Consider the following 25681-nt stretch of genomic DNA (forward strand, 5'->3'; position numbering starts at 1 on the left):
TACATGTAGTTAAATTTAATCATTTCATGTAATTAAAATAAAATATTAAAGCTTTTAAACAGCATTTTCAGTAAATACAATGGTACCTTTTTCATAAAGACCTATAATCTTGTCGTAACAAAACTCGAGTAGAGTTGTCTTTTCCTGATTAGGAATACAGAGGTACTGCAGTCTGTTGTAGACGTCATGGGAACAGTTTAATCTGGCACCAGCTTCATACCATGTGTGATTAGTTGTAGGACAGGAATCCACCTCATTGACAGGAAATCGGTACTGTGTTGATGCCTAGTTATAAACAAGAATAACTTGTTTTATTCCAGAAAGTGCTACATGTAATAAGTTTTGTATAACATCTTAAGCTAAAAAAAAACGTTCTTTTGCCTCCTGTTTTTAGAAACTCTGGAATATCACCGACAACCTCCTATTACAATGTACCCCTAATTAAGAGGCGGGATGATCAGATGCCTTTCCTTATTACTTGTTTTCATAAGGCAGTCGGAAACATTACGTTTTCGAATTCAGTACAAAAACAAAGACTAAGAAATTGGTATGAAACATATCAGGTAAAAACGACTCAGTAAAAGGCTATTTTTACAAGGCCATTTTCATCACAATATTATGATTTACAAAATGGTGATCTTTAACGAGATTGTTGACAAACGAGTAACCTAATCTTTTTATGCGAATCTTGGTTAAATTTTGATCGTAACATGCATTTGAGGATCAAATACCAGGGTTCTCCATCATTTGAAATTTTACTGTGTTGCAGATTTTACGCGAAGCACTATAGTATAGTTTTGCGGTATTTTGCGATCAAATTCGCAACTGAATCACTATTCATTTTAATTTCAAAAGAATACATTCACACCATTAAAAAAATCACTAATTCGTTACACAAGTGGTATGGTCAGTACATATTCATAAAAGTATAAACACATATTCTGAAAAGCAGAGAAATTAAAATCGAAATATTTAGTCGTACTACTTACCATTTTTGAAAGTAAATTTGCCGTGATTTTTTTTTTCAGTTTTCCTGATTGAATAACCAAATTACACAAAATAAACTACCAAGTAGTAAATATATTTAAGAGTTCCTTGAAAATTTTAAACAATAATTTCGGCTCGATGTTAAGTTTGACTTGCAGTGCAAACATAATTCTAGAGTCGTGGCTCCAAAGAAAAAACAAAATTGTTTTTTTTTAATATTACAATGCAATTTTTACAACCGCCAATTAACCATTTAGAAGTATGAAAAAGTTATTTATCTTTGTTATTTCTTGCGGAAAGACCCCGTGGGGATCCGGGTTAGAATAGGTCCTCAGTACCCCCTTGCTTGTCGTAAAAGGCGACTGAATGGGGCGGTCCTTCGGATGAGACCGTATAAACCGAGGCCCCGTGTCACAGCAGGTGTGGCACGATAAAGATCCCTCCCTGCTCAAAGGCCCTGAGTGCCGAGCATAGGCCTAAATTTGCAGCCCTTCATCGGCAATGGTGACGTTTCCATATCAGTGAAATATTCTGGAGCGGGACGTTAAACAGTATACAATCAATCAATCAATCTTGCGGAAAGTCCGGCGAGAGTCTAGGAGATAATTGATTATACAAGGTGAAGCCCTATACCTTTCAGAAGTGAAAGACGGTAGAATTGTTTGATTAAAGTTTCTGTTTGTTTACATTTTCTAATTATCACAGATCTTACTTGGTCAGTAAAATTTTTACTGTGTCACAGACATAAAATTTGAATCGTTACTGTGTCGGAGAAAAGTTTACCTTGTCGGGACGAACAATGTAAAACAGCTAATGGAGAACCTTGAAATACATTGGCAGTTGGGAGATGTAAAACCACATACACATGATTTCGAAATAATGAAAAAATGACGATGGAAAAGTTCAAATCATTCTGTTTGGTGTATAACTTAGCTGTCAGTTAGTCCTTATCGTCTTTAATTTAGTCTGAAAACATCATAATATGAAAAAGATGTTGCAGACTGTGTGGTTCCAATATCCCAAGTTCACAGGGATACAGAGATTTAAGGGTTATTTACATGTATAGTCGACATAGCTCTGCTCAAATTTTATATTGTTTTATGGACTTTGATAATAAATACTCTTCGTTATCTCCATATCCTTTATGAAAACAATTCTAAACTTAACATTAAGCATTATCATGAATATTGTATTGTTTTCCGAAAAAAACCTATTTGCAATTGCAAATAGTCGACTCACAAACCTGTAATGAATAAATGAAAATTTTAAAGAAATATAAAGTTACTATTATTTTAATGAAAAATAATATTTCACAATGTATTCAAAGAATATTATTTACCCGTCTTGATCGATTTATTTGTCTGGTTATATCTAAACTTCTGACGTCAGGTGATGACATGAGAATTGGAACCAAATACACAAACAGACAGACACTTAGTTCCAGCTTCCCATGAATTGAATACGACCTTGAACACATACTGTTTATACACAAAATTTCCTCACCCTGAAAGTTCAATAAACCACAAAAAATGTTAATGTACTTGTGTCTTACAAGAAAGTCATTGCAATTATTGGATGAATAGTTTCTCTAAAAGACAGAAAGGTATAATCATACGTACAAATTTCTAACTGATACTAAACCAAATAAAAAGATCCTTCCGGTAAAATTACGACGCGTCTGTCACTGACGGAGAGTAAAAATTTGTCTCTTTATTTGGTTGATACTTCCTTCCTTTTTCTCTGTCATAACTGCTATTTAGGTTTTCCTGAGAAATTTAAGTAGTACGATTTACAATGAAGCATCTCCTGCAACAAAGAAAAAGTAATTCTTCGTATGATTAACTTAGCCTTCAGTTCTGGGAGCTACACTACGGAAGCCAAATGGTGAAAATAAAAAAAATAAAAAAAAAAAACTAGAGCAAAGCTCGTTGCAAAGCAACGAGTAGGTCTTCCGTCCTGTTTTGACCGGAAGTGACGTCAACAAAGGAAAGCAATGAGCTAAGTCGTCTCTAGTCATTTTAAAATTTCAATTTTGCATCAAAACCTCTAAAAATTAGCTATTTTGGGCTACTTCCGGTTTGACCGGAAGTGACGACGACGCACGAAAAATTAATTTTTAAGCTCCCAGAGACATATGTTGCCCAAAAACTTGTCAAAAACGGCAAAAATATGCATTTTCTGACGACTTCCAGTTTGACCGGAAATGACGTCGCCGGACGTATTTTGACGACTTCAATAGATTAAGCTTGACATTTTGAACAACTTTGCTTCTTTGACGTATTAAAATTCTCAATACTTTTTGAGATATCTGGAAAAAACTTTTGGCCCCTCTAGATCCCTTCATTTAGGGGTCAGCCCTTTTTTTGAGGTATCATTTAAAAGATCTTGTAATTCTGCACAAATTTTGTTCTATAAGTTTTAACAAAATATTTTTAGTTTAGAAGATAAAAAGCAAAATATGAGTAATTTTTGTTTTTTTTAAGCGTTCTAATTTTTGCCCCTATATAGCGCCATTTGAAAAGAGAAATCGAAAAACAAAAACCGATGTGCACAACTTCAATCCTTTTACTATCTAAATTCAGTAGAATTTCTACTCCAATTTTAGCCGTCTCTGAGCCTTTGTCTGGAAACGAAAGCCTATAAATTTTCGTTTCAAGGGAAATAACTCAAAACCGGAAATTTTGACATTATTCTGATAGAGTTTAGTAACTTCTAGTACCTCTGAAAATTTGAGCGAAATCAATTGAGAAATAAGCGAGATATGAGGCTTCAAAGTTGGCGTCTATGAAGTAGAAGAAAAAAAAAAGAATAATAATCTTTACCAACAGAATCAGTAGAAGGTCTTCCGTTGGAAACAGAAGACATTAATAACGAAAAAACGAATTCGCAGTTATGATAAGGCTGTGCGAATGCTTAAAATGTGTTGAAAATATATATTTTATTTTGAGCTAGATTTTAATTTTAATATGTTATCCTTGTTTGAAATAACAGTAAACTTGATAAAACTGTATAATCAGGTTCTAATTTTACGCATTTTTGCGATGTCACATGACTGTTTTGATCACGTGAAGGAGATTTATGATAATCCTCATTGTTGCACAAAAATCGCTTCGGCACAAGTGCAAAACAAAAAAAAGTGTGCAAAGTTTGTTATATAGACCAATAAATCATGATCTCTGGTACATAGAAAGTGCTGGGGGCAGGTTTAATTTTTACTCGTTTAGAGAATATTTTACGATAGAATCAATTTACCAACATGAGAAGGGGTATTTTTTCAATCTTTCTTGCGATTTATATAAAAATAGATAAACTACACACAATCTCCCAGCAAAATTCAGTTAGAAGACAAACTTCTCTTGTAGATTCACACAGAATATCTTCAATTTGTCCTTGTTTATCACTTGTGCCAGTCCAATATAAACACGATTCATAAATTCTAACCCCGTCTACGCAGGTGTAAGCGGGGGGGGGGGGGGGGATGGCGTTTCACAGATAATCTTCTGCAATTGTTTGAATATGTGCATATCGGACAAGTAAATGGAAAAAGTGATATTTAAATTTCAAATGTTCAAAAGCATAACAGCACATTCGAGCTTAAAAAACAATCCTTAAAACTGAATTAAAAAACAAGTCACCAAAATTAATTTACATGCAATGTAATAATTATGACACTTTCCCCGTCATGTCAGCTCAAGAATGCAGTGAGTTGACGTGATATTCTATTATGACGTCATATCTAGGTAGTTCAGAGAAGTTACTTAAGCATTGAATTCATATTTTTGGCTGTCTTCGGTCCTATAACACACGTGGCCGTGCAGACAAATTGAATACCGCGCGTTAGCGCGGTATGATAAATTTGTCGGCACGGCCAGGTGTGTTATAGGACCGAAGACAGCCAAAAATATGAATTCAATGCTTATATTTACATTCTCTAATTTTCCTTCTTCATAATTGATTATTTCGTCAACATTTAATGTAAAATTAGCGCCTTCAAAATTAACGTGGTTAATAGAAGTAAGAGCCGTTTGTGACGTCAAATGACGTTAAGTGACGTTGCAAAGTTACATTACGCAAACAAACATTGCTATTAAAAAAGTGACAAATTAATTCTTAACGCACATTACGTTGATTTCTAGGTTAATTTTTCAGGGTTGTAGTTTTTCATTAAATTGAAATAAAACATTTAACATTTTGGTGTTTCTAGAGTATTGAAAATGCATATAGTTCTTACTGTGTATTCTAACGCGCGGTGACAAGGTTTCGCGTGTGTTATAGAAATTTGAACGTCGTGGATTTCTAATGGATTTGATAAGGAAAATTATACTGAATGTAAATATTACAGTTTTAACAGTTTGATATTTTACGGACAGCCTTATCCTATCTGCGATTATTAAATAAACAAAAAAAGAAATTATTACATAAAGAAAACGGAATTATTAGATAAAGAAAACATTTTTTTAAGTTATACGAAATAAGTAATAATGAAAAACGAAATTATTATAGAAAAAACAATATTATTATAAACGGAAAAACAATATTACTATAAAGAGAAAAAAAGAAATTATAAAGTACAGAAAACGAAACTGAAACTAAAATAGGGAATTTATATACATGTATGTGCATGGTAAGGGTCTAACCAATGAATCATTCCATAAAGCGCAGTATTATAAAGTATCTAATAAAAATTCTATAGACCTATCCAATTTCCACATTTAAAACACGTGTTAGGGGAAATGAAGTACGAGTGGCATTTCAAAAGTCTAAGGTCATTTTCGGAGTAATTACTTCATAAAAATTATAAAGTGACGCCATAATATATGTATATTTTTCTGATCTTTCCAATGATATGAGACTCAATAATTTTCATGAAACGGTTATTTTTTTTATGAAACAGTTGTCAGAACTTTTGAAATGTCCCTCGTATATAAAATCTTTATTAGACAAATGTCAAATTGTCAAACGTGGTAAAACAATATAAGGCTACACCGTAAATTCGTTTTTTTTAAGTAAATGGTTCATAACTGTTCAATTTTGAATACGAGATGCTGTGTCGCGTCCCAAAATCTTTCATGTTTGAGGCTGTAAGCCTAGACGAAGCGAGGGTGGCTTTTTCTGCTTAAATAAAATTAAAGACATTCTAAAAGTGCTGAACCCCATGCACGCTTAAAGGTCAAGATCGACTTAGCATTATTACTGAATTCCCCCGAACTAAACCTAGCGTTCTATCTGTGTCCCCATAAATCTAAGGCTGTTGAAATAATATAGAGAATATAATGATTTGATTACATTGTGGGATTTGTTATGCAAGTGTGTTCATTGTTTGTTCTCAAATATCACTGACTTATGAATACTTTGAGATTTTGTATTTTAGAATATGAGAAAAAAGCTGATGTTACTATGTAACATGCCATCGATCGCGAATTACTGGACAATTTATCAGACTGGTCAAAGTTCATTAGTTATGTTGATGTTAGATAATAACATACCGGTAGATATAGATTTAGCCTATTAGGTTAAGATTATCAAAGGTGAAATTCTACCCCATTCATGTATTGTGATCTTCTACTCCTCCAGGTTAGGTTATCGATATACGGGAATAACTGAGTGTATATGCAAATATCAAACTTGTTTTAATGTCGAAACAAAATCAGGTCTATAAGATGTGCATGCTTTATGGAATGATTCATATTATGATATATATAATTTCCGTATTTTAGTTTCAGTTTCGTTTTCTTTGCATACTTAATACTTTCTTTATTTAATAATTTTATTTTTCTTTTTGTTTTAATTATTTCGTTTTTTTTTTATTATATACGGGGTTGTTCGAAAAGTACGTGGACTTCCGTCATATCTATTTGACTTCATATGTTATCCAAAGTTGGTAGATATATTTTAACAAGGAATCCACATGATTTGTATTTAATTTACTAAAAATATCACGATTTAGTAAAAAAAAAAAAAAAACATCTAGATTTTAAAAAATGCAAAAATCAGATCGCGGAGCAGGACAAATTTTAGCAAGTTACATGAAATACACTAAATAATGTAGTTTTATTCTCTGTAAAATGGAGCAAAAACGAAAAAAACTAGTTTTTCAATTTAGGAATTTGTACATCGATTCATATTCCAAGTTATGACTTAATATTTTGCTTTATTGAAAAGAAATCAGTTTGAGAAGATAGGTAGTCCTCGTTGAAAACAACAATAACGATGACGGTTTAAAACGTCCCATGCATGGAGCAGCAGATAACGATGCAATTTTGTATTTTACACAGAAAAAATCCTGAATTAACTCTGAAAATTGTTGAGGAATAAAATAGAATGTCGAAAGTGAGTTGTGCATGTGTGTACAAATTTTACAGGCAGCATTTGAGTTACAGAGACTCTGTATCGGATGAGGACAATCTGTTAAGAAACGATTTAACTCTAAAAATCTGACAAAAACTTTTAAAAGTTGGAACGTCAAGGAAAGACAAAGGCGCTTCAGAATTCCTAATTCTGTGAGACCACAGTTTAGTAATGAAATAAATTAAGAAACAATGGAAAAAATATACTACTATAGCAATTTTTGAAAATAAAAAATAAATATCAAGCATTAGAAAAAGGATTGAATGAGTGGAAATTGGATTGTACTGTGTGAAATGTATCGAGTGTTTTTTTTGTAATTTTAGACGCAGATCGACACAAATCCTTTAGTGCCCACTTCGACTTCTTCGCTATACAGAAAATTTACCCCAGACGAAAGCTATCTGATGGCAAATTTCCCTCTTAGAAATGTTTTACCCTTATAATTCCGGTAAAGGTTTTAAAAACTACTAAAGAAAATGTGTTTATGTTTCAAATCAATGAATTTGAAAATGATAAAAAAAAAAACGAACAGAATCCTTTAGATACGTCCGCCCTTCGCGTGCACCTAATCTTTACAGTTAGATATGAGACTGTACACAATATAGTTAATTCAGAAAATGATAGTTTGATTGAAACCTTTAAAATATCTTTTCTCAAGATTTTTCTTACCTTTTTTATCAAATTTGGTAATGTCTCCGTACAGGTAACTATCCTGCTTTTGTAAAGAAAACTACAAAGTTATATATGATGATATCGTGTCTTATGTCAATAGGTGTAAATTATCAATTTATCTGTTTGCATGATAAACAAGATTAGAATATAAAATTAAATCATTTATATCACTACCGGTATAAAGTGCTACAGCTTAGACTAGCGTGATAATGTGAAGGTCTATTTAACAGGTCTGGACGATTTCCAAAAAAGGAAGTCAAGAGCGATAACCTTGAATTGCTATAATTTCACAGAAAAAACAAGGTGCTAATATGAGAAAATAAATAAAACACGTAGTTTTGTAATTTTTTCCTTAATACATTTTTTGTAACTAAGTTTTTTGTAAACTTTATGCACATTTAGGAAAAATATAATATTTATGACAATTTTATCGTGAACAAACACAATTTGAAAGCTTAGAAAACGTTTAAAGTGGGATTAAAAATCCGTCACTAGGTGGTTGCAATCTCCAAAGTTCACCTTACGAAAAAAAAAATGATATACACACGGAACAATGTCAGGTTTTAGAACCTGACATAGAAATCTTATTAAATGGATAACAGTCTTCATTTTTTCTGAGTGTTTATAACAAAACCAACCATGCAGTTTCTGGTATGCGGGGTAAGATATTGGGATTAAAAGCATTCATGTATGATTATTCTCTTTTCTTCACGTTTTACGCCTTTTCTTATGCCCATTTTTAAAAAGTCGGCACAGCTTAGTATACGACGCTCTTAAAATCCGTGATATTTTAAAACTATTTGTAGTCCATACGATAAACACTTGTGTGAGTTGATTTATGTACATGATATTTAAGCATCATCGATAAAAATCGGATGGCTTAAGAAAATTGTATTTACCAACATATAGTATATTCTGGTAAATGTTATAATTGAATTTGATAAGAACTTGCTGGTGTGATTTATTACTTCGTAAACGATTACATTTGTATAATGCGTTTCTTTTTTTTTTTCTTTACCGAGATGTTCACGGTAAATATGCGAAGAATACCTTATTCTACAAAGTTTTATTCTTACTTCAAAAGATTTTTTGTAAAAAAAATCTTTTTGTTGAAAAAAAAACACAACATGCTGTTTTTTTTTTGTTCATTTAAAATATGCTTTCGAATGTGTAAAAATGATGTCTGATTGGACAGAAAAAAACTACGTGAACATGATGTATATTTATAGCCACTTTCAGTCGTCGTTCTTGACTTTCATATTTGGATATCGTCCAGACCTGTGTAAACAATAACGAATAGGGAGTGAAGTAAACACGGACCTCCATAAAAAATTGACTGAACAGGAGAACATTTTATAAAATAAAATTCGGGCGTTAAATAAAAAAAGTGTAAAAGTATTTGTACTTATTGCACGAAACAATTTTTAATGTTTTCATTATTTATAAATTCTAAAAAATAACAAAAATATGTTTCTCATAGGGGAAGGAGGTGTAACAATAAAGTTATTTAGCATTAGTATTTAATTCTGGTATAACCGTATAAATAATATTTTTTCTAGGGACTCTTTTTCTGTTTTTTTTAAATGGAGTTGCACAGTGTCACTCTTGCCCAATTCTTTAACCTCTCCTTTTTAGTTTTCATTATTCACATACAAAGAGAATACAGTACAAGGAATTTAAAATACTGACGATCAGAAAAAATTCCTAAGTACTAAACATTTACGACTTCTACATTCCTGTAGAAGTGAATTCAGGATAAAAATACTTTATCACATTCCAGTGCGCAGCCTAAGTCAACCCAGCCGTCATTTTAAATAAAAGTCGGATTTCCAACCGGTGTATATTGAAAATTTTAAAAATCGTATTTGTGAAAGCAAAAACACCATAATTTTGAGAAAATATAGTTAGTTGAACAATATAAAGATTTTTCATTTCAATTCTCAAAAGACTGAGAAGTAATTACTTTTCAATTTTAATAGCCATTTTCTGTACATGTAACCACTTAAAATTTTTGCCATGCATGATCATCGATTTTGATGAAACTTTTTCAGCCTTGGTACTTGAAACCAAAAATATAATAATATATAATGAAGGATATGGCGATAACAAATAGAATTCAATCTCAAAGTCCATAAAACAATACAAAATAAGCGCAGAGCAAACACGGACCCCCGAAACATCAAAGGTGGGATTAGGTGCCATGGAGGAGTGAGCAACCCCTGCCGACCTGTCACACCCGCCGTATGCTCATTGTCATGATCAGGAAATAACGGAAAAAAATCCGTCGTCAATTCAGTGTACAAATAATGGACTAACAATTGGTATGAAGAACGTCAGGCAGCATTTGACTCAATGATAAATTGTATTTGGTGACAAGCTCATTGTATTGACCATAGAACTATTGAAATGATGACTTTAAACGAGACCGCTGATATTTTTGTTTCGTCAACTTGCTTGTCAATAATTTACCTCGTTTTAGAAATTGTTCATTCGTAGAGCATGCTCTTGCTTATCGAATCAACTGAGATATTTATACTCCATATGCAGGTAAGGGAAGTTGACGATAGAAAAGTTAAAGTCATCACGTTTATCATTTAGCTTGGTTGGTAGATTACCATTAGTGTCTTTTTCAAGTAAAATATCTATGTATGAAACAGAAGTGTCGGACTCTGTTGTATCTTTTATTTCATGCTCACCAGGATATATAATATCGACGTAGGAATGGAAATTACCGTTATCAATTGACAATACGTCGTCGATATATCTAAATGTCGAGTTGAAGGCCACAGAAAGTGTTTTCTTCTTTTCATCCAATAGATTTTGCATAAATTCTGCTTCATATGCATATAAAAATAAGTCTGCTTATAACGAAGCGCAAATTGTTCCCAGGGGATTCCAATAGATTGTTGGAATACCTGGTCTTCAAAAACCACATAGATATTGTCAGTCAGAAACTCAAGCAAACCTTTATGTCAACTTCAGAGTGGTCATGTTTGAAATTAGAATCTGTTTTAACAAAATAATTTTGCAAATGACCAATGACGAGGTAAGTAAATTTACGAGAAATATCGTTGATATTGGTACTGTCTTGCTTGCAACGGTCACCGAAGGAACAGTTTGAAAGACTGAGATTTCTAGCTATAATAAAAACTAGGAAAAGCAAACAAACCATTCTCACAAAAATATGATATCACTTTTTCTGTAAAGAAATTGTTTAGAATATGTCTTTAAGTAAGTGATAATCATGGGCACATTTAGAATGTTAAATTATGCTGAAAATACTCATTTTTTTCATTAATGATAGATCACTGTAATACATCTATATCATATCGGTCAACAATTTAAGAAAAAACAATGAAAATGTTTGAGCTGAAGTATAGGGTTTATACAATATTATTCTATAAATATTTTTTTTGGTTGCCATTGAAACACTGTGTAAACAATGCAAGCAAAATCAGGAAATAAGATTTGATAGAATCTACTGTTTCGAGGAAAGACATGAAAATTCAAGATTGGCAAATATGCATCCTGAGGACCTTGCAACACCAACAACACAAGAAAAATTGGGAATTATTGATATGATCAAATTTAGCATGCAGAGGGTTAATTGAAAGCTTTCTGTGGTATATAAAATATGGCAACCATTGCCAACCAATACGAAATATCATGATTTGTACTTGGTTTTTGTTTCAAAGATCTTTTCTCTATTATTTTATGACATTTTACCGTATTACATGTATTGTATTTGTGTGTGTGTGTGTGTGTGTGTGTGTGTGGGTGTGTGTGAGGGTGTGTGTGTGTGTGTGTGTGTGTGTGTGTGTGTGTGTATGACTTTATAAAATTCATTCAATGAATTACTGGATGATATCAAAAACTATCGTAGAGTGTTTGGATAAATTCTGAAAGTGTGTCAGAGGTCAGAGGTCAATACGTTACCTAATCACACAGCCCAATGATCTCTACCGGTTGCTCTAGACCCTACTTGCTTTGCATGTATAAAAATGAACAAAATAGGCAAGTAAAACAATAATTATTTTATTTACATGTTTCTTTTTTTGGCTATCGATTTTACCTGCGTACATAGAGAACATACACATAAAAACTAGGCTAGGGTTTGTTTTATGTCACTTTTGTCAGCTGCACATCTCTAACGATTATCCTTATTTTTTGGTTAGACCTTTAATTAAAATTCCATGAATAACTATAATTTTTTTCATTAAATTCTACTCACGATAAATGTGTAAATCTGTTGGAAAATATCAAAGCATTGCAATTACGTCACGAACAACTGAAAAACAATTCGGCGTTGTCGTAACAATGTATGATAAGCTGTCGCCAGTGTCTCCGTGTTTTCATCATGAATATGCCTTTATTTATTGAAATCGTAGATTGAATGTTTTTGATCATATTTAATACTTCATTGCAAATTAAATGGCTCGGTCAAGTGTTTCCATCCATCGAATCCATCCATTCCTCTCCGGCGACCGAAATATTCCTCTAACTTTTTATCATCGATCTTCAGACGTGTTTCTTGTGTCTTTACAGCATTAATAATCAATTTTCACGAATAAAAATATTATCAGACAACAATCTGTTCACTATTACTGATCACAAGTAGCCTATCACAAAATATTCCCTTAGAAATAAAATCCTTAGCCTGATATATTGAAAGCGTAACCGCTATTTAAGGCGATTTAAACCTTGTGTCATTTTCAAAATCTACAACGGACGGTTAGTGAACTAATTTATATTTGAAAATATTTAATTGTCTGTCTCAAATGTATATATTAGTAATAAATAACAAGTTTATAAACTTCAATGGGAATTGAAGTGTGTGAGTCCGGTCGGTACGTGATCAAATCTTCTGGGAAGGCCTTCGGACTTCACAGGATTTGATCACCTGACCGACCCACTGAAATTCTCATGAACTTTATAAACTTGTTATCTATTTCTTAAATAAACTGAAGCAAAGTCTCACCTTTGAAGGGGACCAGGTGTTTCGTACATTATAAAAATAGCGACAAATTTGTAATTAAACAGAGCAACCGATTTCAATAAAGAATAAACTGAAGCAAATTCTCACTTTTGAAATGGAATTATTCAATAAGTTTGCTAAATCTTTAATTCCCCAAATGATTGTTTTATATATGCACCATGTTGAGTACAAAGTTTAAGGGTTCTCCAAAGTACAGGGCACATTTTCTATTAAATTTGGCTCTCTTTTTCAATGGAAGTGAATGTAAGAAATCAAAATTCATCCTATTATAATCAATGAAATTCCATGCAGTAAATACAAATCGGTTTTCCCATATGACCTCCAAAATCGATATTGTAACGGCATGACCAATTGTACTTTTCTGTATTTTCCTAAAACGTTGCAGAAAACATCAATGTTGAGTGAAACTCTATTTCAGATTTAGAGAGCACATGTTTCACGCACAAGAAGTTTGAGAAATGTCAATTTTAAAAGAATTTTACACAATTTAGCTAAAAATTGATCGAAGAAAATGACATTTCCTTAAGGAAAATAACCCTTTAAAGAGTATTGTATTTTTTCTTATGTGTTTCATCAGACTGTTTCTGGTGACTTTAACATATGCAAATTTAAGGATATTCAATTCTTATCCAGGAAGGATACATGTAACTCTTTAATTTATGATTTTTTATTCTTCTTACTTTTCTTCTTACTTATTACTTTAAGCATAATGTAAGATTCTGAGGTATCCGTCGTTCTTTCCTAACATTTTCGTTCATTGGCCGTCTTCCTGGATACTGCTTAGTTAAAAAACAGTAAGTCTGACAACGGCTAAATAGGCAAAAGCAGGATACTTGACAAACCGCCGTGGAATCAAATTACAGAGCAACATATAGTAACTGCACTTCTCCGTTTTGTCTTCATGTATTAATTATAATTGATTTTTTTTATTCTTAATCGGGGAAGAGAAAAACGAACGTTGCTATTTTTTTTATGTTGCTCTTTGCAACAGTTGCTTTTAGATTTTCAGGACAAAATTGTTAAAATTTCAAAGGGAAAAATGACGACTGAGTTCAGCATAGGACGGAGGCCAATTAATGTTCTCACTATTTTTTTTTAACTTTACCAACACTGTTGTTGTGTTGTTGCACATGGACAGAGGCATTTGCAAGTCAACAGGATAAGTAACACTTAGATATTTTTAACACAGAAGACAGACTTATACACAGAATAACAATAGGTATGATTCATCAAACACACGGTTAACACTCTTTTGAAAGCCCGGCTTATGTATTTTAATTACAGGAATTTCCTATATCTCTGGAACAACCAAAAACCTCTTAATTTATTTGTATACATGTAAATGCATGTTCTTAACATTTAATTGAATTGTTTAGCTGTTAATTATTAGATGTGAATATTTTTTGTGTTAATTCACCTAAGCTACATGTTCAATTGGACCTTGCTGATAATCGGATTGATCAGTATGATTGCCCAAAAAATCGTTCCATCAGCAATCTCTCTGTATTGTTTTATTCATTTGACTATACATTTTTACTCATCATCAATTCCTCTTCCGAATTTCGTCTTCAGTTGATTAACATTTTGGAGAAAATAAGCTTATGATCCCACTATGGGATGTGGAGACCGGTCCTTCGAGTGAGACCGTATAAACCACAAGCACCTGAATTTTTATCAACCCTTCGCTCATAATGCGATTCATTGAAAATTCTTCCCCCTTTATACAAAAACCACAAGGTGTGCAGTGCCATTTTGACCCCCTGATCGATTCAGGCTTCAATTTAACTCATAAATTGGATATGCCTATTGTTTGCCTCTAGCATTGGCTTCAACTATGTATTTCTCACTATCCATTTTATTTTTTAAGCTTAAATTCAATGTGTTGATACTGTTCTCAACTAAAATTCATGCAAACTTTGAATTTCGTCACGAGGCTCGATCGGCATCAGCTGCCGTCACGAAAATTATATTTCCGCACTGAATACTGTAATACATTCAAATACAATCAAGGATAACAAAGAACTTAATATATTTAGAGTTTGTTTGTCAATGAATTGAATTTATATTAGCTGTTTAAATACTTATTACATGTGCATAAATAAAATTAAAGGAAAATAAAGAGCATCGTGTAAGAAAAAATGTATTCCTAATTTTGAAATGACAATACATAAGCTCAAATATATAGTGACGTATATGTATGTGAAATAACACTTAAAAATTGGGAGAATTAAAAAAAAAATGTTAGTTTTAAATACTTTGAATTCTAAGACTTTATATATGAATCACGCACAAATCTCTTCATTAAAATGTAAACAAAAAAACAACAGAATGAAAAATAAACTTTATATTCGTATAACTTTTTTTTACCTTTTATCTTTTTTCTTACAGTTAAACAATAATTGCATGTTTTTTAAACTGGTAGATCTTAAGAATTATTTCCTATTTCTTCTTTAGTATAGAAAAAAAAACTCAAATAAAAGCTACAAAACATATGTATAAAGTGATAAAAAAAAAGTATATATACATGTACTGAAAGGAAGAAGAAAGGCAAAATAAACTTTAGAATTCAATTAAAACTATTATTTGGAATATGTTTACAAGAATCGTGCGTTACTGTCATGTTGTAAATTTTGAATTTACCGGGCTTTGACTGATAATTCATGAGTTATGGAATCTGAAATGTCGATATCCCCCACAAAATAAAAATTCTCATCATATACCTTGCGCATCACTAACAACATTGATTCTCCTGTGCATTGAAATCATCAAAGCATTTATCTTTCTTATTTGAATTATTATATTATTCAACCCTTCCGAGTCTTAATGGTTGAGAGTAAATTGTAGCTGTTAAATTCTTAAGCCAGCAAATCCCCTTGCAAATGAATACCACGAATCTTTGATTCAGGATAGAATTTAAACAATCCAGCTTGTATTGTACTGTACGTGAATGTTTATTAATAAGTCTCAATAAACACTGGGTACATTTCCCAAGTGTTAACATGCTAAAAACATTACGCATAGGTACGCGTGTGGGAGCAAAATCGACGTAAAAATTGCCAAGCTCGCGGAACAAATTAGAGCTGAGAATTTCTGTTAGTTTTAGAGTGAATTTTACATTTATGATTCCCTACAGTAAAAATATTGTTTTAATCACGAAATTCAAGATGATGTACTTTCATTTCATTTACGAACTAATAAGTCTGTTAATGCAGACTGAATGCTTTTTCACAATCTTATCAGCATTGTTCTTTGAAAAATGATATTCCATGAACTAGAAAATAAAACAATTCAAACAAACAAAAATGTGTTTTCAAATCAAACAAATGTTTACAATAATAAAAAAAACGAAATATCGATATATATTAAGTACGTTATACTTCTGAGTAATTTCTGACTCATCAGTGAAAAGTCTATTGTATTTCAACTTTAAAAAAATCTCACTCATGTACAGGTGAAATATTCCAGTAAGGAACGCAAATCAATAATCAGCCAAATCAAATATTTCATTGCATCAAACACTTGTCTCGTCTTCTTCATAGATGTAATTTATCTGTTTCCATTTGAATTGTTTGTTCCTCCGCTGAAAAGAAGATAAAACGAATTTTGTTTTAAAATAGCGGTGCATTTAAATAAAATAGAAATAATTACTTTTTAGAAAACACCTCGACAAAAAACTCACTTAAAAGCAGGAAACTCGAGGTTGGTAAAAAGAATATGATTCAAGTTTTTTTTATTAATAATCATTCCATATTTATAAAATTCATTTTCGGGAAATCGTCTGCACAGAATCGGCAAGAAAATAATAAGAACAGGACTTGTATATTATGTAATAATTAAAAAGTTGTAAAGAAATTTAACTTATCCTTTCGTTACTAACAGTCCATATATTTTACTGCCAAAAATAAATATGTTGTCCTTCTATTGACAGAAATACTGACGGCGTACGACGGTGGAATATTAACAGGCACGGTTGAAAATATGCAGAATATTATAGTACTTAGTACTTTATTTCCTTCTGTTGGAGTCAACATATATAATGATGCACAACAATTTGAGCAGATGCAATTGACTTGGCATCTTAGAAAATATTAGATTGTTGTATTGAAGTTGTGGTTTTAAGAAGATTTTCAATACATCTAATAAGTTTTTAAAGTAAAATCTTATGAAAAAAATAATTTCAATATTCAAATAGAAGTTGATTAAACATTTCAGTATATATTTCTATAGATGCGCAAAATTTATGCAGGATGAAAACAAGATTGAAGATTAACAATCTTTCAGGGGACGGCTATTTGACTTTTGTCGGGGTGGGGGTGGGTGGGTGATTAATTTTTAAACGTTTGAAAAACTAACTTTATTGTTGATATTTTTCTAGGATGAAAAGGGATTTCATTTATTTTCTTCACTTAAAATTTTCGACAAAAGAAAGGGGGCAAAACCGTTCAGTAGCAGCCTGCTCCCTAAACAAGAATCCAAGGGTCGGCCTATATTAACATATATTATACTTTCATGTAAATTAATTGAATCTGATTGCTCGAGAAACATTTGTTAAAAATCACTATTACCCACTGAATAATGAAGCCACGCCCTCCTGATCATGAGTAGCAATAGTTAACATTGCTTGACGACGGGTGATATTCCAAAAAATAGCGACTGCGCAGAATTTATGTGTGCACGGTTCACTGGTATATGTATTTGTATAAAACATTCAGTATAATATAATGAATATTGCATGTAGTTGAGTGTAACATTGAAAAAATTCATCCCTCGAAAACCATTGTCGAAGTCGGCTGCGCCTCGATTGACAATGGTTTTCTTGGGATGAAAATTTTCAATGTTACACTCAGCTACATGCAATATTTTTAAAATATTAATTTTAAATATTTGACAGACAATAAATTCTAATTTATATAACATTCTTAACAATATTTCCGTTTATTCCAATTTTTATTTCAATTAAAAATCTTTTGGGATGATTCAGTAGCACTATGCCAATGGAAATAGTTCAGATTTATTGAAAATTACTTTCAAACCATATTTTCCATACCAAATTAACTCGGCAATATCTCTGCCTATCATTAAAAGATTTGAAAGTAACAGTTGGGAATGACATAAGCTGAAAATTTCCATACCTCCAACCAAATTTAATGCGGTCAAACAGACAATTACAATGTATACAGATAGACAGGCATAACACATGCCGAATGACCAATATCATATGAAAATTATATATATCGATAAAAGATAGAATAAAAGTATATACCTGATTTAACTTACGACAGCAAAGAAGGCGTTGGCAACACGTATCATGCAATTCAGACGTCTATTTAAAAAAAAAACAATAAAATTATTTGCATTTATCAATGCAATCAAAATTTATTGGAGTAGGAACACATTCTTTCCATTATTTTCATATGGTAAGACTACAAATATCTCTTACTTCTTCGAAATAAAAGGTAACAAAAAAAAACAAAAACTGTATTCGGTCAATGTCCTAAAAATATCCTAAAAATCCTCGCGTATGTATTCCGGTGTTGTGACGTCACGTGTATTGCAATGTTTACACCATGGGGTCTTAGTTTCAACTTAAAAGATTTGCATGTACATGAATTGGTTGAAAATAGCTTGTTTCCAAGACCTGATGTAAAGCATGCTGCAGGATAAACAAAAAATACATGGCTACTGTCTTTAAATATAAGAGATATTTTGCGATGGTTAGCCTCGCCATCTATCATGTTTTCGGCCCAAGTTCAAATATCTCATATTTTAAGACGGTAACCATGTATTTCATATATCGTTTTATTTCATTAGAAAAGGCGAGAGAGGAATGCTTACATAATTACGTAAATATTGTACATTGTTGGATAGATGTTTCTTGTTAAAGAAATTAGAAAAAGAGCCGTGGCGGATTTAATAAGCATTTTCGCCTACTCTATAAGGTGGTTTTAAAATATATGTATATTCTTTAACTTTATTTGTCATAAAATCTTTGTTTTAGAGATTCGTAAAACCAAATCTGTATTTAATTCTTCAAACTGGGAAGACTTCCTTGGCTCGGGGGTACAAAATGTATGATTGCTACATTGTAAATATGCTGAATGCGAGTTTTAATCCACTTTTTACCACAATTTTCTTTGAGAATCTTTGCTACTTTTATTATTGTGCTTTATTATAGAGGTAAATGCATTTTTTTTATAGAAAATTATTAATAAAAACACATTACACTTTGTAAGTACCTCGGAAAACATAGTCCTAAACTATCTTATTACATCTAAGCTACTTGTAAGTACCTCGGGAAAGCATAGTCCTAAATTATTTTATTACATCCAAGCTACTTGTATTCTAATTGATTTTCTAAACTTTTTTCTCAGAATTAGGGTACTGGAAAGGTAAAAATGATTTTCTTTTGACCTAATTCCAACTATAATTGAGCAATGAAGGGTAAGTCTATAAAAAGAAACATTTGATTTCTTTTTAATTTTTTGGTTTCGGTCGTGTCCTTTCTAAGGCACCTATGGTTGTGTGATTATAACTTTACTCTTTTAAAGAAAATTTTAGGTTTGAAGAAATAGGAATATATCAGATCATGTTGTTCGATTTTTTACATGATAATCCTGCTGGTGAATTCATAAAGATTCCTCTTGAAAACGTCCGTGTTTACAAATACATTTAATTTTTTTTTTTTTTTTGCACATTGAAAATTATATTTGACAGCCTGGATTATGACCTTAATGAAATATTGCATTGAAATCTATGGGGGAAAAACGTTTTATCAAAATAAATATTTAAATAATTTGAATATCAATAAATCCTGCGGTGGAAAGATGCATTGTAACATTAAAAATAGAATGACAATTGAAAACAATTTTCTTACCGACTATTTTTTTTAATTGTTTTTTTATTAATTAAAATAAGGGGAGATAACTCTTGCCAAAATTCAAGGTCATAAATAAGGAGACATCCCACTATACATACTATTGGTAATTAATGGGAAGTATGTCTAAAAAAGCTTAGTATATATTCAATACCTACATATCTGTTATGCATTCAATTTCATTGAATTTGATCCTATTAGGGATTGATTACCTTAATCGAATGGTATAATTCAGTATTTCACATATGGATGTGGATAGTTCTCTTAAAGTATATTATTTCTTGTTAAAAAAATTTTATAGCTTGGGTTCATGATGTCGACATCTTTTAAACGTACATGCAAAATTGCAGTAATAACCCATGACTTTTCCTGTTGATTAATGATACGAAATGTTTTGATTGATGTTCTTATTTGTGTATTTATCCTGAAATCATCTTTGTTTGTCCATTTTTCATAATAACAAAAATATAATAATTCATCTGTAAAAGAAACAGTGGTATTAATAACTTTTTTACTATGTCTATAAACATAACAATTAACATGTCTTATTATATGTAATAAGAAGAAATGATTTTATATACGATTTTGCCAGTGCTGAACTTATCCAATACCACAATTTGAACACAGATAAGCTTTCGTAAGAAGTAATATATCATTAAAATATTTTATCACCCTGTTAAGACTGTTTGCAGCGATAAATATTGTAGTTTTAACCATATATACCTTTAATAGACTTTAATTATTAAAAGAGTGTAAAAAATATTTTGCACCTGAACAAAGGAAGGGAACAATAAAAGAAACTTTCCTTAGAAAAAATAAACTTTACCTTTCTCCAGTACATGATCATGGTGTTCAAATCCAGATTATGGAAATTTCTTTCATGTGCTGGGCATGGTAAGAGTGATTCATATGGATCAGCGAAATAAAGATTCATACAAACAGACTCAAGAATGAAAACAGAGTCTTCGTGTTCTTCTGTAACATTTGTAGGTTTACATGTGAATCCGGAAAAATATTCCACCGGTTTATGAAAAGTTTGTGTTAATTGTTCCAGAAATGATTCGATCTTATTGCGAATCGTCAGAGTCACATCTTTCTTAAGCAGTTTTGAGTTGCATGTATAAATTTGCAGGTGAATTTGTGTATTGCTTACGCCCAAGACTATTTTATGGTATCTGTCCTTGTACTTTAGGAAAACAGCGTTTTTGAAAAGAAGTGGAACATTTTTCTCAATTTGTGCATCCCATTCTTCTAAACTTGCCACAACAAGTCTATAGAAATAAAAATGGGGCAAAAATTCTGGAAATCTAAATCGTAAAATATTAGTGTGATTTGCCTGTTCAATTCGTGAAAAGTCATTTTTTGTCAGTTCAAGACTGTTCATACTTGGTACGTAAAGTTTTCCACTTTCTCCAATTGCTATAAGTCCAAGTCGCTGCATATACAGAAGAACCTGAGTTTGATATGTTTTCATCTCTTGTAGTCCTAATTCTTCCCATATCTTTTCAAGATGCTCCTCTTCTAGCATACCTGTTTCACTGAAGGCCTCCCACTGATTCCTCAAAACATTTGTCTGGTGATTCCGATCAGTCAAGATATTTTTAAATGCATCAACAAACCATTGGACATCAAGAATAATGATTTCATTTAGACCCTTTTCATTGAAAAATAATATTTTGCCACAATCATGAAAGAATCGTAGCATGTCCAAGACGTCTTTTCCCGATGGAAATTGGGACTCGATAGATTTTATTAAATCTGAATAAGTGATCAAGCGTTTACTTTTCAAACGATGTAATTTCTGATCAAATTCTTTCCATAGTTTCGGTACTATTTCTCCCCAAGTTGATTGTTTCTTTACCATTTCGACAATACATTTCTCCAATCTAGCAATTTCATCTCTGCTTTCCTCAGGTTTCCCTAATTCAAAGTAGTTCTTTCTATGGAGATGCTGTTGTAATTGACTGACATCTGGGAGTTGTGAAAGAAAACTGCTGAAATGATCTTTGTCCTAAAAAAAAATTATCACAATTTAAGTTTGAAATATATGTGTATATTATGATATAAACAAATATATTGAAACCTAACTACATATTACCCCGAATACACTTGAGTATGTGAGTGTAGAATCACATGCTTTAACACATACATGTATTTGTATTTTTAAAAAAAATTAATCAATAATATGCATTTAATAATTCCACATATAAATTAAAATTATTTGTCTAAATATTTCGTTTTCACTATCCTACTTTCATATTAAAAATTAGGCCATTCCATATCTTTTGTTTTCAACATTCAAGCATCTTTCAAAAACAAATCTATCTATTCGAAAAAAAAAATACATAAGATAAAAAAACCCATAGATTTAAATCAATGAAAATGACCTCATTCAAAGGATTTGATTTCACTAACTTCTTTTTTATATTGAGGAATTCAATTTTAAGCACCTCCAGGATATTAATCACTTGTCCTACACCAAATGTGATATATATTGTAGACAGATATGAAAAGAAAATAAAAGAAATCAAAGACCTGCAAAACAACTCCAGAACGTCTTATTTTTTCCGTTATATATGGTTAAAAACACAAGTGCATGTAGACGGTAAACACAGGAAAAAATAGCATGATCTTAAAAACAGAAAATTCAATCTCCTGGAGTCATTATTTTTCATATAACCTTCTCTGTTTGCTCATTGATGACATCTTTGTGGGTACCGACTAAGATGACTGGACTCGTCGTATCACAATATGTGCTGATGGACTCCATCCAGAATTTATTGTAATCTGACAAGTATAGAAAATTAACTTAAAATACCATATATGAAAGAAGCACGATAAAGACATAGAATAGAGCTCAATACTAAATAGAAAAGCTGTATGAGTTGGTTTGTAACATTTCTTTTGTGCAGTAAAAATTTCAATCTTTTGTGTTTCAATTCTTTTTGTCTATTTATTTAAGTTTAAGAGAAGGATAAAATATTGCGCCATATTAAAAGTTATTCAAATAACGCTGATATAAGTCTTTAAATAATGTCGATTCGATGTAAATCAATCAAACATTGAATAAAAGCTTGATAAACAAGTTTTTTTTTTCTTCCTTTTCTTTTGAGCTATTTTATAGATATGATACCATTAATTTTCAAAAGCAAATGTTTTTCGCCATCTTCACATATTTTTTGGGTATTTTTATAGATCATTTTGAGATGTACCACTGTTTCACTGTTAGTATCCCTATTCTTACCCTTGGGTCATAATTAAAAGGAATATATCTACACTACAGTACCGACCAGACCTAACCTGACACAAAGCAGTCCCAGAGCAGTCCCGGAGACAGCTTTCTGGAAATGCTAAAGCAGTCCCACAGCAGTCCAAAAGCGGTCCTAGCAGTCCCAGCAGTCCCAGAGAGCTGTCCAAGAAAGCAGTCCCAGCAGTCCAAGTGGGCGGAGTTTATTAATTTAATGGGTGGAGCTAACTCAGAAATGAGATTAACAATAAACAGTGGAATTATAAAAGGCAGAAGAAATTGATTCCGGATAGTATGCCAGGAATCCTTACATGTATGCAAAGGTCATTTATGAACAGTAAGCGCATAGAAACAAATTGAATGATTATTTATTTAAGGAAGAAGGCTTTCCCACGTACATGTATGAATTAAACTGAACATGAACATTTAATCACAAATATCAGGTGTACTAAATTAATTATTTAATTTCTTTATTTTCTGTGATTTTTACGGTTTCCCATTTTTTTATACAGAGAATTAAACGTGAATAATTTCCACCAGTCAGAATTGGCTTTAAATAGATCTTATCATTATATGGCCATTTTCCATACTATCGGGATACCAGTTGTTGACTAGCATGTTCAATGATGTGAAATGGTGATAGGTATACCCAAATTGCATGCACTGATTTTCTGCCTAAATGCGATTGAAACCGCGGGTGTTGATACCATGTAATAAACATTAATCGGCCAGGTACATGTAAACACAAGCAAAAGAAAACAGAAATTCACAATTCCAGGTATTTTCAACTCTTTATTTAAAAATTAAATGTTCTCTTTTGATAACTTGTTTATAAATAAAAAATTACCGGTAATTCATTAATAAATTCCCCGATGATTGTTCAAATTGTTTAAGTTATGGAAGAATGGTAGCATAATTTTATTTTATGGTTAATTTAATAAATTGTTTGGCTTTATTTTAGGGTTGCATGGGATACTTTTTCAGAGTGGTGCTCGTAAAACATGAAGCTTTTCAATTAAAAATCTTATATCTAACTTTATAATGATTATTTTTGAATAGTGCCAATGCAAATTTTGAGTGCACATTATTTTACATCAAATAATGAAATAGATCTACATACTAGATATTTTTTCTCATAAACCTGTAGTTTATTTTTAGGGATAAAAATCTACTTATAACTTCCTTATTGAATAACTTAATTTTTAAAACAAATATTCTAACTTTATTTGTTTAAATGTACAGTCTTTGAAAATATTAATTAACTACATGTATAATATTCTCTACTTATTCTCTACTTATCAAAAGATTGTAAGAAATCCTTGCTTTTTTAATAGTTTAATCTCTCTGCTTTAAGTAAACAAAACAACTGGGAGCCTGCAAATTCAGAATACACAGGGGGGGGGGGGGGGCGAAGCTATCATGTCACTAAGAACTTCTTTCACACATGAGTGAACAAAGCAGTTCCAGAAAGCAGTCCCAGGGACAGCTGGGTCTGCTGGGTCTGCTTTTTAAAGCAGTCCCAGAGCAGCCCCACAGCAGTCCCAGAGCGGTCCCAAAGCAGTCCGGGGGACTGCTTGGGTGTCAGGTTGGGTCTGGTCGGTACTGTACAACTGAGCTTGCCTTAAAGTTAGATATACAGTCTGGAGAAAAAAGTTTATTTTTTAATAGATGCAACTATCTCCCCTTGAGAGCATGCGAAGCTTGCCATTTGGTGAAACGAAATTCCAAACGATACTTTTAGACAAGTTCAATGAAATTGGTCTATTGGTTTCTGAGAAGAATAGAAAGTATTGAAAGTTGCAAACTATAAGACTAAGTTTATTTTTTGTTTTGAAACTATTTAACCCAGCTGATATGGTTATAAAAATGATACAGCTTGAACGATGATATTATTATTTATAATTTTTATTAATACCTCTATAGGTCCAGTTTTCAAATAATGTTTCTCTGGAAAAATTCCTCTCTAATGGTACAAGTGCATTTGGATTTTTTGACAAGTCAATGACAAGTATATACAATGCTCTCCTTGATAAGTAAACCTGATGACAGGCATAGTATGCACTTTGTCCAGCAAAGTCTGTCATACCCAAGGTTTTTTTCTTTTTGTGTGGAAAATCGCCACCGAGTGCTTTAAATATAGAAATTAAAAACATCATTTCTTAAGACTATATTTAAACTAATAATTTTTTGTCCTCTCCAAACTTGGAGTTTAAAAGAAATTGGGATATAGGTGTATCGAGATTTTAGGTGAAATTTTTAACCAACTTGTTGTAAATATTTTAGGTAAATAAATAAAAATTAAATTTCATTGGAGTTTAAAGATATATATGCCGTGTTAAACAGTATTTTTGCACAGCTGAAACCAAAAAAAAAAAAAATTACTGAAGTTTGATAAGCTATAAAAAATGAAGCATTCTTGCAAATTCGACGAAATATTATTTGTTATTAACACTGTACTGGTCAGGAAAAGAACATGATATTCTAAAGCATATTTATAAAGGATTGACGTTTATGCTTGATCTGTCCATGTGTGCGGGAAAAGTATCGCAAGAATCAT

The 25681-nt window shown here is 31.6% G+C and overlaps 1 protein-coding gene across 1 annotated transcript; it reads right to left on the bottom strand.

Moving 5' to 3' along the window:
- Positions 1 to 86: 86 nt before the first annotated feature.
- LOC134272937 (cyclic GMP-binding protein C-like) lies at positions 87 to 25198 on the bottom strand (the record flags this gene model as incomplete). The annotated part of the gene is made up of 5 exons (XM_062755111.1): positions 25040 to 25198; positions 22558 to 22664; positions 20704 to 21888; positions 18267 to 18326; positions 87 to 285 (listed from the first exon to the last, which is right to left on the bottom strand). Coding segments are annotated over exons 2-5 (1534 nt in total), but the record flags the coding sequence as incomplete, so codon positions are not given.
- Positions 25199 to 25681: the final 483 nt, after the last annotated feature.

This window comes from Saccostrea cucullata, unplaced genomic scaffold, assembly GCF_032062105.1.
Source record: "Saccostrea cucullata isolate Sc308-1 unplaced genomic scaffold, CSIRO_AGI_Scuc_v1 ctg8161, whole genome shotgun sequence".
Lineage (NCBI taxonomy): Eukaryota > Metazoa > Mollusca > Bivalvia > Ostreida > Ostreidae > Saccostrea > Saccostrea cuccullata.